The following is a 13,925-nucleotide window of genomic DNA, read 5'->3' as shown; positions in this document are numbered from 1 at the left end:
CTTCTGCATCAAGATGAATTCCCAGGATTCTTTGGGGGTGAAGTAGTAGAAGGCAGGCAAGGGGTATAAAACCAATATAAGCATGGGAAATCTGCTGTTTAGCAAATTTGGCAGACCTTTTTGCAAAATCCAGCCTCCAACTCTATATAATATTTGTAGAAAATATTGTTAAGGGGGGGAAAGTTACTCTGTGACGACAGTCTGTGGAGGATGTTCTTCGATCACGGTTGGGTCTCTGAGAGCCAAACTAAAAGTGACATCTTACACAGGTTGGACACTAGTCGGCTTCCCTCAAGTTTTGATGGGAAATGTAGGCATCCTGGTCTTGCGGCTGTAATGGAGAGCCAAGCTGTAAAACCAGGATGCCTACATTTCCCATCAAAACTTGAGGGAAGCCGACTAGTGTCCAACCTGTGTAAGACGTCACTTGTAGTTTGGCTCTGAGGCAGCGTGTTTGCATCCGAGATGTTTAATGAATGCTTTTTATAAAGGCAGAAACAAGGTTTTGTATCCTCATAGGATGACTAGTAACAGGCTACTGTGCTGATTTTTTATTTACGTGAAAAGTTTAACGGTCTTTTATGAAAGGCAAGTCGTATAAATTATATTTACGTGGTTTTGTACCATAATTTTTATGGAGAATTATCTTTGCTGATTACCGTCATCCTTAGAGGATGTTGTTGTATCGGTGCCTGTGTTGCGCGGAATTTGTAACCCGCTGGAAACCGGGATGGCGTTTCTGAAACTTTTGCACAATGCTAACAAGAAGAAATAAAAACCAGCTTGGGTAACTCTCAGTGTCTCTAATGAGTTAGTCTCGTTTGGCATGAAATGGCTCTGCAGGATGTTAGTAAATGATTCATCTGAAAAATCTATTTTTTGATTTCCTTAACCTCCTCGGTAACAAAAGCTTTCAAAGTATTTGCAGGAAACACTGAAAACAATAACATCAAAAAACAAGAAAACAACACTGTAATAAGCAGCGACAGAATCACACTCCATGAAATCATGCAGTAATACCATTTAATTGGTATTATTGGCAAAAGAATGGGACAGTGCAGTCTCGGGTTGCCAGCCTCCAGGTGGTGGCTGGAAATCTCCCGGAATCACAACTAATCTCTAGACATCAGAGATCGGTTAGCCTGGAGAAAATGGCTGCTTTGGAGGGTCGACTCTATGGCATTATATCCTCCTGAGGCCATTCTCCTCCCCTCTTCAGGTTCCACCCGCCAAATCTCCAGGAATTTCCCAATCCAGAGCTGGCAACCCTAGCTGCAGTCCTATACATGTTAGAAAGATGCACCATTGTGTTCTGTGGGACTTAGGCAAAGATGTGCATAGGATTGCAGTACATATCTGGCAGGAAACATCTTTCAGTGTCTCTTAAAGAGGCAAGCAAAACAGATGAATAAGCTTAGATGGGGAGCTGACCCCTTAAAATCCTGAACCCTCTTCTCATCCCACCCCCTGGACATCCCTGGACAAATTGGAGTGTGCAGTGAGTCTCACAAAGGAGTCCAAATATCCTGGCTCCAACAGTGGCCCAGGCAAGCTGGGAAGCCGAGATTTCTGAATCCTGCTTAGCAACCTGCCCACAGCTCCAATTCTAAGAGTGCTTTCTGGGAGTAAGTCCCTCTGAATAAAACCCTTTAACAAATAGATCTTGAATAAAAATGGGACTCGCTTCCAAGCAGACCTGCTTCGGATTGCTCTCCCCAACAGCCAATGACAAACTGATTTGCACAGTACCATCTATGCACGCGATACATCTTACAAGATGACAGGGCCCTGCCCCGAGGAACTTACAATCTGAAATTTGAGACAATAAAGGGAGACAAGAGGCATCCTTTATTCCAGTTAAGTGTGCCTGGGTTTAAATTCAGTAGGGGAGATGGACTAAGGGGCTGTGCCAAATGCCGTTCCTCTCTGCCCATACAGGAAATTAGATATATTAGTAAGAAATTCACTTTCCATAATGGAAGGTTCCAGTCTTGCATTCCCCTTTTGATATCCTCCAGCTACAAATGGTTGGCACTTTTACACCTCTTTCAAACGTTCAAAATGCTTTAAACACATCAACATGAAGGAATCTTTATAACAACTCTATAATGATGGCCACTGTTAGTCTCGAATTGCAGATGCGGGGCTAGGTTGAGAATGGCTGGTTTAGTAAGTTCAGAAACAAGTTTCAAATTAGAAACTTTGATCCAGGGGAATTCAGATATTCTAGGCCAGCAGCAAGCTTTAGTGTCGCACAGAACAGAACTCGGCTTCAGCCACAGGGTTCTTGTAAATATGTGTCGTAAATGTAATACTTTAAATGCATTTCGTGAGAAAGTCTTATCTTATCCGTTCTGAATCTGCACAGTATCAATGTTGGCATTAAAAAATGAGTAAAAAATGCTTTAACTAATAGACTCCCATCTCCCTGTGACATGAGAGCAGGGATAATTTTGAATCTCTTCTCATTCTAGCAGTTTCAACCTGAAAACTCCCCTTTCAATTTTACTTTTCCTTTCTGCAAAGTTTACTTGCGATTCTTTATGTCTGTGCTTCCCCCCCCCTCCCCATTTTATGGGGCAAGAATAAATCAGCATTCTGCATTGTATGTATATTTACAGTTATAAATGACATACATTACACACATAAATTGCACGTAAAACTAGAACATGCATACAATCTGCGAAACCAACAATAGAAAGTAGAGTAAAAACTGCAAAAATAATTTACAAATGAAAATATTTGCTCATCCCTACAAAGGAAGAAGGGGTCTTCCAGATAATCTGGATTTGTTAACCCGGGCTGGTCAGTTGAGGAGTCAGAAAATATCTCCTCCTCTTCTAGCATGGCTGGCTTCATGCTTCTCTCCTATCCAGGAACGGGAATGCACAGTTTAGTTGTACTGCACCACCTTGTGGGCGCTAACACCTTTAAGAGATTCTTTTTAATATACTTAATTGTGCTGTTTTGATTTTTTGAAGATATAAAAATGTCCAATTAACAGAAAAGACAACGATGAATGAGTTTTTTAAAAAATAAGGTTACAATTTATTAAATATTTGGGATTGTTCAAGCTTGCTATACACATTCTAAATAAATTTGCTTCCTTACCTTGCTTTATTTGAAGCATCCTTTTAAAAAATCATTAATTCATACCAAGACCACTGCTACCCCCTCCTTAAGTATGAAGGGGAAATGAATATTTCAGGAGAAAATGGTATGCGTAATCACAAGCTTCACTGAGACCGTATAATTTTTAATTGATTAGGAATCACAGAGGAAACTATGCATTATGATATACAATCTGATAACTAAGCTGTTCTAACTGGTAAAGTTCATCAACTGTAGGTTCATCAATTCATGAGCATTGAAATCAATACTTATCGACAGGGCTTTTTTGGGAGGGGAAAGAGGTGGTGGAACTCAGTGGGTTGCCCTCTGAGAAAATGGTCACATGGCTGGTGGCCCCGCCCCCTGATCGCCATGTGGCGCGGAGGGCAATCTAAACTCCCCTCTGTCTGGAGATCAGGGGGCGGGGCCACCAGCCATGTGACCATTTTCAAGAGGTTCTGGAACTCCGTTCCACCGCGTTCCTGCTGAAAAAAAGCCCTGCTTATCGACATCCAATCGGTGAAGGTAAAAGTTCCAGTATATCACACAAATATCAAACAGTGACCTCCAAGCCCAATTATCCAGCAAAAGAGCTATAGCTGAGCGTTTGACTGTCAGCTGTTCTACCGTACCTATATACTATACTTCAATACAATGTACACTATTTTTAAAAACAATTCACATTAAAAAAATGGTACGTTTTGCAAAACAAATATTTCAAAAAGAAACCTACATCAAGGTGTATCCAATTTTACTACACAGCCCTAAAATTGTATTTTGGGTTAGTCTGGGTTCCAATTTTATTTTGCTCCCCCTAGGAAGCAGCAATGCCCTGCAGCCAGAGGGTTCCATCTCTACCATAAATGGACACAAAACAGATATTAAAAATGATCATTTTCAGGGACTTGGTAAGGAAACCTCAGCCCCTCAGTCTTCAGGACTTTCTGTAGCAGACCTTCAAGCTCCCCAGCCACCCACAAAAAAGTTACGGAATGAGCCTGCCAAGGTGAATCCAGCAAACTGGAATTAATTCACGAATTTAGCACAATGGATCTTGATCTTAGCAAAGCCTGGGAGCGGCTGGCTTGCTACAGAAAGTAAACACTGTTTGTTTATTATTAGTCATACCCACATTGATTAGATCTCGCTTGACAAGAGCTTGTGCCCATTGGTGCTCTGCATAGCGCTGTGGCATACCAGCTGGCCTCTCCTGTACTCAGGGCTTTTTTTCATCAGGAACTTGGTGGAATGGAGTTCCGGAACCTCTTGAAAATGGTCACATGGCTGGTGGCCACGCCCCCTGATCTCCAGACAGAGGGGAGCTTAGATTGCCCTCAGCGGCGCAGAGGGCAATCTAAACTCCCCTCTGTCTGGAGGTCAGGGGGCGGGGCCACCAGCCATGTGACCATTTTCTCCCAGGGCAACCCACTGAGTTCCACCACCTCTTTTCCCAGAAAAAAAGCCCTGCCTGTACTGCTTGGTGGCGTGCGTGCGTGCGTGTATGATAGTTCTCTTACAGGGCCTGCCTTAAATAAAATGTCTTGTTCTGCTTCTAATAACTATTACAGGGAACCTTATTGTGTTCCAGTACCTAATATTAATGATCAATAATTCTTTCATAGGCACTAACATTAATAGTTAATGGTTACTATCACTATGAGACATTATCACAGTCCACCAGATGTTTGGGTTGTGGTTTTTTGGTCCTTCACTGACTCGGGGTTTATCCAAGAATCTAGGAGTTGGGAGTCATCCTGAGTATATTGCATATTCCAAATAGTGCAACTGTTTGCAACTATCCAGTTATTATCCTGTCTATGCTGATATAGCCTATATGTTTAGTTATATGCATTGTGTGCATGACTTAGTTTTAAAAAAATATATTCTAATTTTTCTGTTCATTCTGTATAGAAAAATGTATGACTAGAAAAAAGTTAAAGACATTTTTGATGGTTAAACTTTAGCAAGGAGGTAGAAATACGTTTCAATTGGAACCTTTGGGTGAAAACTTTTTTCAATCATTTAGAGAGCAGTTAAGAAACTGAAATTTGTATTTATGTTAATATGCTTTTTCTTTCTTGTAGCATAAGCTTTCGAGAACCACAGCTCTCTTGCATCTGACGAAGAGAGCTGTGGTTCTCGAAAGCATATGCTACAATAAAGTTGGTTAATCTTAAAGGTGCTACTGTTTACAATTTCGCAACTACAGACGAACACGGCTAACTGCTCAGGATCTATGCTTTTTCTGTAATTGTTCCCTCTTTTTAGTGTAACGAAATAACATTTCTAATGTTGAAAAGAATCAGTGTCGCCCACCTTAAAAAGCAGGGGACGGGCGGAGTCTAAACTCCGTGGGCGGGGCTTCCGGGGGTCCTGGGCGGGGCATCCCTCCCTTCTTCATCTCGGCCTCGCCTCTCTTCCCGTATTAGCCATGCAAAACATATGCGCATATATTTGCATGCTTAATGAGGCCGGCCGCCCCGCGAGCGGGTCGATGCGTCCAAAATGGCGGAGCGGGGCGGGCGCGGCGGCGGTCGGAGCGGCGGCGGAGGCGTCGTCGTGAGCAGCGGCGGCAGCCTGGACAAGAGCATCACCCTCCCGCCGGACGAGATCTTCCGCAACCTGGAAAACGCCAAGCGCTTCGCCATCGACATCGGTAAGCGGCGGCGGCGGCGGTCCCATCCTTTCCAGTCAGCGCAGCCGCCGCCACGGTCTGTGAGGGAGGTGAGGGGAAAAGGGGGGGAGGGAAGGCTTCGCGCAAAGCACGCCGGGAAGTGAAGTCCGGAGACTTATAGTCGCCTGTGGCCGCGGAGGGGAAAGCGAACGGCAAGTCCCGGCATGCCGCGCGGAGTAGCTGACGGAGCGGGGCGCGACGGGGATTGTAGTCTCCGCGAGTAGTCCGCTGCATGGCGTTCTACGGGCAAGGGGACTGCGAGGCCCAGCATGCCGCCTGGCTCAGGAGGGGGCGGGTGGGGAGAGACGAAGAGGAGAGAGAAACAGAGGCATAAACAAGTTCCTTTAGGAAGGCGCTGCAGGTTGTTACAGTGAAATCCTAAGCAGAGTTACTCCCGCGTCAGCCCATTGAAATCCATGAGCTGAGGCGGGTGTAACTGTTTAGGACTGTGTTATGTGGCTTATAGCTCCCAGAACCACCAAATAATCAATAACCTCTTTTGGTGCTACACCTCTGAAGATGCCAGCCACAGCTGCTGGCGAAACGTCAGGAACTACAATGCCAAGACCACGGCAATACAGCCCGGAAAACCCACAACAACCATCGTTCTCCGGCCGTGAAAGCCTTCGACAATAAATCAATAACCTCCATAGGCTGAAAAGAAAGCTCCAAGAGCAGGGTTGCCAACCTCCAGGTTGGGCTCGGCGATCTCCTGCAATTAGGGTTGCCAGCTCCATTAGGGAAATTCCTGGAGTTTGGGAGGTGGGGTGTGGAGCCAGGGGAGGAGGGACCTCAGTGGGCTATAATGTTAGAGAGACCACCCTCCAAAGGAGCCCTTGATCTCTGTAGCCTGGAGATCAGTTTGCTGGTTGGTTTATTATATGGCATTTATAGTCCACTTTTCTTATTGAGACTTAAAGTGGATTATGTAAAATGAGATTAATGAGTTTCAAGGTTATTTCAATAAAGAATGCAATAGGGAAATGTGAGTTTGCAAAGGCATAACAGCAGAAATCCAATACGGCAGTTGTACTTCTGGGAGATCTCCAGCCACCACCGGGAGGTGGGCAACTCTACCTGGAATCGCAACTGATTTCCACATGACAGCTGGAGAAAATGGCAGCTTTGGAGGGTGGATTCTATGGCACTGTACTCTACTGAGGTCTCTTTTCCCACTGAACCCCTCCATCCCAGTTTTATTGAACTGACCTGTCTGTTATTTAGGATTTTTTGTAGGTTTTAAATATTGTTGTTATCTGCCCTGAGCCTATTTGTGGGGAGGACAGAATACAAGTTAAATCAATCCATTCCTAGGCTCCACTCCCCAAATCTCCAGGAATTTCCCAGCCCAGAACTGGCACACCGAGTGGGGTTGCGAGTTCCAGTTAGGAAAATCCTGGAGATTTTGGGGGGGGGGGAGGGCTGGGGAGGGACCTCAACAGGTATAATGCCATAGAGTCTACTCTCCAAAGAAGCCATTTTCTCCAGCGGAACTGACCTGTAGCCTGGAGCTCGCTTGTAATTTTGGGAGATTCCCAGCCAACACCTGTAGGTTGGTAACCATAAGCAAAAGGATCACTAGGCTGAAGGGACTGAAAGTTAAGACTGCAACATCACACTGTGAGAGAGGCAGTTGCAGCGGGGGAAGTAGGCTAAAAGGATGTAGAACGAACAATTAAAGGAAAGTCTTTCCTATCGGACTTGGAAGCAGAGAGTTAGATCTACCCGTGCACAAGAATATGGTTATGGGCCTTTACCGAGTACTGTTGTTGATTATAATCTTCATTTATAGAACACTTTTAAGAATCTGAAATACTTAATTAATACATCTCAGTGGATCCTTAAAGTAGCCTTCCAGGGCAAACAAAAACGGAACACCCTCAAGGAATGTAAAAACAAAGTACACTAGCACAATAAGATATATCAAAAAGAGGAGTGTAGACAGTAAATTGAAACTTACCACCCAAATCCACAATATGAACAAACGCGACAAGCATACAATTGTAAACATTCTTCAGTGTACCAATAAGAGAAAAATAAAAGTATAAATATATAGTACATCCAAAAGGAGTTAACGCACACAACGAACTGTGGATTGCCAGCCAAACAGTGTTAATCCTGGTTATTCCATTTTAGAAGAGCCACCAGTTCAAAATAAGGTGCCAGGTCTCTTGCCCGTCTGTGTGTGTGTGTTTGTGTGTGCGTGCAAAATAACATCCGCTGCATTATTATCCCCCATAATGCTAATGAGGTGTGTGAATGAGAAAATAATGGCTTGCCTCAGGCTTTCTAATGAGCTCCTGGCATAAAGGCAGTATTTGAATAGGTAACTGTGTCAGTCTTTTCCCGGTCCTGTTGCTTAAAAAGATATCTAAGATGCAGTGGAATTAAAGTTATTAAACCTGTCACAAGTGGAGAGGCAGCACTGGTAGGGAGCACCCCCCCCCCATGATATTTGATACTTGAGTTAAATACCATCCTTTCCATAAAGGAGGGAAGGCTACGCTGTGTCTGGACCTATCCTCCCTCCCCCATTTCCTAGCCTCCTTGTATATATTGAATTTTAATTTTTTTTTCTTGAATTGATATTGTAATCAAGTTGCTTTGGGGAGTTGCTTTTTGGCTGAGAAGTAGGATAAAAACATAGGATCAGTATCCGACAATTTGAAAAAAAAGTGGTCCTTTCTCAGCCCCCCTAAATGCCACCTCCACTTCCAATTTTCAGTTGTTGAAGGAATGACAGACAGGCTGTATGTCTCCAAGTAATATATTCTCAGTTTCTTTTGCTTTTGAAGTGAGCCTTGCTATAGCAAATGGGAGCCCCCCACCCCACCCACGGCCGTTTTTTGTTTAAATTCAAGATGTCTGTAACCTGTCTTTATATCTTTTAAGCACCGTTCTGCATCGCACATCTTAAAACAGAAGGCCTGTTGTTGGCTTGAGGGGTTGAGATGGAGGGCTGTTCTTCCATAGGAGATGGGCGACGGCTTTGTTTTTCAGTGTTAACATATGGATTGGAAATGTGGGTTAATGTTGCAGCTCGCTCTTCTCACTGGGTCAGAATGGAATTTAAAGCAAAGGGATTAGCTGTAAACCTCAAATGCAAGGACATCCCTCGGTGTGTGTTCTGAACAGTTTTAGAAAAACTACTCAAATCCAGTTAAAAATAAATTGGATGTTTCTATGTTGTTATATGCTTGGGGGTATCTCATTACGCTCACAAAATAATCTTCATTTTCAAAATAGCTGTGTGATAAGTGTCGTATTTTTGTTTATTGGTAAGGGAGAGAGATTCCTGTAAATAAGTTGTTAATCTATTTGAGGTATCGACATTAGGTTTGGATGAGCAGTTTTTCTTCTCTAATTCCCATGCATGGAATTTTTTTCTGTTATATTTGGGTTCTGGGAGACATCAGCCTTCCCTTTGAAGAAGCAAGTTTCTAGTCCTGCTTATGTTTGTTTAGCTAACATCTTCCCCGCTGAATAGATAGTACACCCAGATCCTCGCTTGGGAATAAAGCTTTCAGGGCTACTTCTCTCAGCCAAATGTTCTTATAAAATGCTTGGGAGGAAGGTAGGGATAAACACATGTAAAATCAAATAAATAAACCTATCCATTCCCACTATTATTTTGTTACCACAACCAGGTTGCTTCCTTCTCGCTAACAGCTGTCATGCTAGTGGAAAAGAAAACTTAAGGAGCATTCAAATATGCCATTTAAAAAATATTGATCACTTACAGCGTTGACTGTTTTAATATGTATCCTTTGTTGATATTAATACAACTTTGCCTCTCTATGTAGGATGTAGATACTTGTGTTCTAAGTTTAGTGCATTATGTTTCTTCTCTCTCTTTTTAAAAAATCTTGGAGGAACGCTTTAGGAAGGAAGCTGAAGTTAGTATTCAACTTTTCAAAGTTTATTTTCAGTTAACCAGCGTACTTCATGAAAACTTGCAAAAGTTAAATTTCCTGTGTACAGTTTCTAAGGAAGTCTGCAACTGTTTATCAGCAGAAGGGAAGGGTGGGGAGGCTGCTTTCCATTTAGTACTTTCAGCAGTTTTCTGGAGATTAGGTTAAATATGTAAGCAATAACTGTTACCAATTGAGCAATACTGAAACTTGCAAGATAATTTATCGTATTTACTCAAAAAGTGGATGACCCTGAATATAAGACAACTCCTCCATGCTCCCCATAAAAAGTGAAAGGGGCAAAAAAAGGATAATCCTGGATATAAGACACTCCACTGTCCACCCCTGTACCTTCTAGCATGAACCAGAAAGAGGAACTTGCTCTACCCTAGCTGGCTCACTGGACTGCCAGCGGGGAGTACAGGGGGTGGCATAGTCTTCTGTCTGCTTCTATGGCTACTGTGGAGGTTGAGGGAGGTGCCCCATGAGCCCGCCACCCATAGGAGTGGCACACTTTTCTTCTGCCTTGGTGGCTACTGCTGAGGTAGAGGGAAACACCCACCAGCTGGCTTAGAATCATAGGGTTAGAAGGTACCTCCAAGGTCATCTAGTCCAACCCCTGACTTCAAGCATCCCAGAGAGCCAGATGGGGTGGTGCTCCTCTGAGGTAAGAGAGGACAACCCCCCCCCCAAGTATATACTCAAATGGAAGATGGACCCAACCCCCCCCCCCAAGTATATACTCAAATGGATGATGGACATCCCCCCCATGTTTTTTGCAAAGCCAAAAAAAGTGATCTTCCTTGCAAATAAATATGGTACATATACTGCCTCCTTCCTGTTGAAAGGGTATGCCCTGGAAGTATCCCACTGAATATGAAGCTGAGTCTGAGATGACTGGTTCATCTATCCCATTTTATCTGCTCTAGCTAGTAACAGCTCTCCAGGTCACGTGCCGATGAGTTTCTCATTTCTCAGCTCGCTTTACCTGTAGATGATAGGGATTGATGCTATGGCTGTATTCAAAATTCATGACCAAACTGCAGTTTTTGACGAAACTTCTCAAAAGTCTTTGGACATGGGTGCTACCTTTCCCCTCTGTTGCACCACCATAATTGAAGACCTCCTGGTTTATAACTGACAGCAGTTTGTTGTGACAGGCATTTCAACAGCAGTTTGTTCCTATTTTGCAAACCAGGGTTCTCAACTCAGATCAAACTGTGGTTTAGAACCCTGGTTTATAAGCAGGAAAGAAACAATGGCTTGTTAAACTGCCTGCTTCTGATGTTGCTAGCTCTGAAGCAGGAAGTCTTCGATCTCGGAGCGGAGCGTAGAGGAGGGGGGAATGAATGTGTGAGTTTGAGGACATCCTGGTTTGTTTTCATCATATGATTTATAATGCCTGAATGCTGCCAGCCATCTTCTGTTGGCAGAGCATGTACTCTTCCCACTTCACTATGGCTTTAGCGTATCTTTTTGTTTTGAGCTTTACCATCATTGCTTTCCAGAGAAAGCAATGGCTACTGCCCTACATGGTTTAGACCTCAGGTTTGAAACCCTATGGGAACAATCCAGCCCAACGTTAAGTGAGTTGCAGCCCCTTCGATTTCTGTGGAAAACTCAAGTGCATGCTAAATGCTTTCCCGGTGAAGATATTTAGTGTTAAAGGTGTTTTACTTTGCCTGAGGCCTTTGTCTAGCTTTTCAAGCTTCATATTTTTACTATTCTTGCGCCTCTGAATCGTGCAGAGCTGTTGGTACATTTCGACTGAAACATTTCGTGTATTTATCACTTTAAAATGCCCTTTGGCAAACAATCTTCAGTGATTTTCCCTTCCCTCCATGGTAAAATTTCAAAATTGATTCAGTAAAATAAACAGACAAGGAAGCCAAACATATAAATCCATCAAGTATCTTAAGGTATTTGTTGGTTTAGTTTTCCATGAAGTCAGCTATGGGGAAATCTCCTGTCTTGCTCCCAAATTATGTATTTACAAATTCTATTCCTTTTGCTAGCCTGTGCATGGCTGTTGAGTCTGCTTTAAAAGATTACAATAAACATTTCACTAGAAGTTGCTAGAGGCAACCAGTCAAAATGACAATAGCATAAACTACCAAAAGGAATAAAACAAAACCTTCACATTTTCTCTAAAAATGTTTAAGGCACTTTTAAAAGTAAGCTTTAAAGTTAATAGAGAATGTGTCTAGTCTAGTCAAACTACCTCCAGTAGGGAGAATGAGACATGATTTCACATTATTATTATGACTATTATTAGTATTTATATCCGCTCTCCCCGTGAACAGACTCAAGTAGCTTTAGTTCTTGCCACATGTGTACAAGTGTCTAGAAAACAAGAGAGAATTATTAAGAAGGGTCACCTCTACATGATCTCAGGGCATATTTAGAACCCCATCAAACAGCCTCTAGTTCTCCTAATACTGACCCTGTAGAGTTGAGTTTCCTGTAGAGATTTTGTGACGGTCTATAATGGAAAGTTTACCTATGCATATCACCTGATTTTCATTTGAAAAAGAAGGGGGGGGGGCGCACCAAAGCAAAACGCAGCAAATGTTGCAAAAGGAAGAATTCTTTAATAGTAAGCAACCCCTCCATGTTTCACATCAGCTTCATCAGGGGACTCTTCAAAATTCCTTTTAACTCTTTCGGATCTGCAATAAGTGCACATACAGAATTCTGAAGATCCTCTCTGATGAAGCTGATGCGAAACACGGAGGTGTTAACTTACTATTAAAGAATTCTTGCTTCTGCACCTTCTGATTTTCATTTGACATTTCAGCCCAGTTTGCTGCAGTGAAGAAACTTTGATGTCCCCCCAGCAACGTGAATATGGACATGTCCAAACTTGTGTCCGACACACAATGATGCCTTTTCTTTTTTCTCTCTCAGGCGGGTCCTTGGCCAAGTTGGCTTATTATTCAACGGTGCAGCATAAAGTGGCACGAGTGCGATCCTTCGATCAGTCAGGAAAGGTAAGTGATGTCGGCTGTTTTCCGTGATAGACGTTTCCTGGAGAATTTTTCTCTTGACAGATGATTAGCACCTAATGTAACGTGTTTATTTGACTTGCATTTGGTAATTCAAAACGATATTTGCATGCTGTGACAAGTACAAATAGTGTTCCTACGTTTGGGGGTAAGGATGGCACTGAGGTTGAGAGTGAGTGGCTTGCTTAAAGACACTTTTGTGAAATCCTGGCGACAGTGAGGTTTGAACTGGAAATGCTGTGAATTTTGCAGCGGACACATACAGTAGTCAAATATGGTCTATTTGACAGCCATGACTCCATGTAAGCCGAATGACTGACTTGTTTGCTTATCTGTCAGCCACTGTGAACGGCTGTCGAACAATACAGCTGCACAGTAGCTGCTGTGGTGGAGTTTTTTGGAACCGTTCGCCAACCGTAAAATGATCATTGGGCAATCAGCCCCTGTTTGGAACCGGCAAACAGCTGGGGCGCCAAACCATCAGGCATACAACCATCCCAAGTTTGAACCAGGTGCTTCTCTTTTGTGGCTTCTTCTCTTGGCTGTTAGACAACTGAAGCAGTCTGTGTAGGTATCATGAGATATTCCCATAGTTTAAAGTAGTTCAAAAAAGATGCTTAATTGAAGGGGGGAAAATCAATAAAGCATATTTAATGATGTTTAAATATTGTGCTTGTGTGATAAATACATTTGTGTGTGTGTGTGTGTTTGTATTTGTGTGTTTCCTAAGGAGAGTCTCCTGAATAAAGTAAAATACAACCTGGAAATTGATGGTATTGCATCTATTCATTATGCTGCAAATAATTTTTTATCATTAGGGATATTATCGCAGTCAGTTGATAGTCTTTGACTATGGTTAAATATTGTCAGATATCCCAAGAAGCCAATAATGCTTCTGTTAGTAGAACCCTTTGTAGTTTTATCCTGGCCTCATTTGTTAGTGAGGGCAAAAAAGGGGGATGCTTACCTCTTAGTCCTGTAACTGTCAGGGATAAACTTCGCAGATAGCATACCTGCTATAATGGCAGGCATGAAATGAAACCCTGCCGTCAAGTCATAGTTGACATGCCGCCCCCTGGTGGGGGTTTTCATGGCAAGAAACTAACAGAGGTGATTTGCCATTGCTCTGTTAAGCTCCTGGTTTTGTATTTGTCTTAGATATGAAACCTATTTTTTACTGAAGTATTTGGGGAGGAAGTTTTGAGAAAGCAGAAAAATCTTTCA

At 42.8% G+C, this 13,925-nt stretch overlaps 1 protein-coding gene across 1 annotated transcript in view; it reads left to right on the top strand.

The window, feature by feature from the left end:
- The first annotated feature begins 5,452 nt into the window (after positions 1-5,452).
- The window catches only part of PANK4 (pantothenate kinase 4 (inactive)), a 32,309-nt gene continuing 23,836 nt past the window's right edge, over positions 5,453-13,925 (top strand). The window contains exons 1-2 of the mRNA XM_055001355.1: positions 5,453-5,767; positions 12,604-12,686. Coding sequence (XP_054857330.1) covers positions 5,617-5,767; positions 12,604-12,686 — 234 coding nt within the window. The 5' untranslated portion in view covers positions 5,453-5,616. The remainder of the gene's footprint in view (positions 5,768-12,603; positions 12,687-13,925) is intronic.

Source organism: Eublepharis macularius, chromosome 17 (genome assembly GCF_028583425.1).
Source record: "Eublepharis macularius isolate TG4126 chromosome 17, MPM_Emac_v1.0, whole genome shotgun sequence".
In the NCBI taxonomy this organism is placed as follows: domain Eukaryota; kingdom Metazoa; phylum Chordata; class Lepidosauria; order Squamata; family Eublepharidae; genus Eublepharis; species Eublepharis macularius.
The sequence above is the reverse complement of the archived record's forward strand: the minus strand, read 5'-3'. Positions and strand labels throughout refer to the sequence as shown.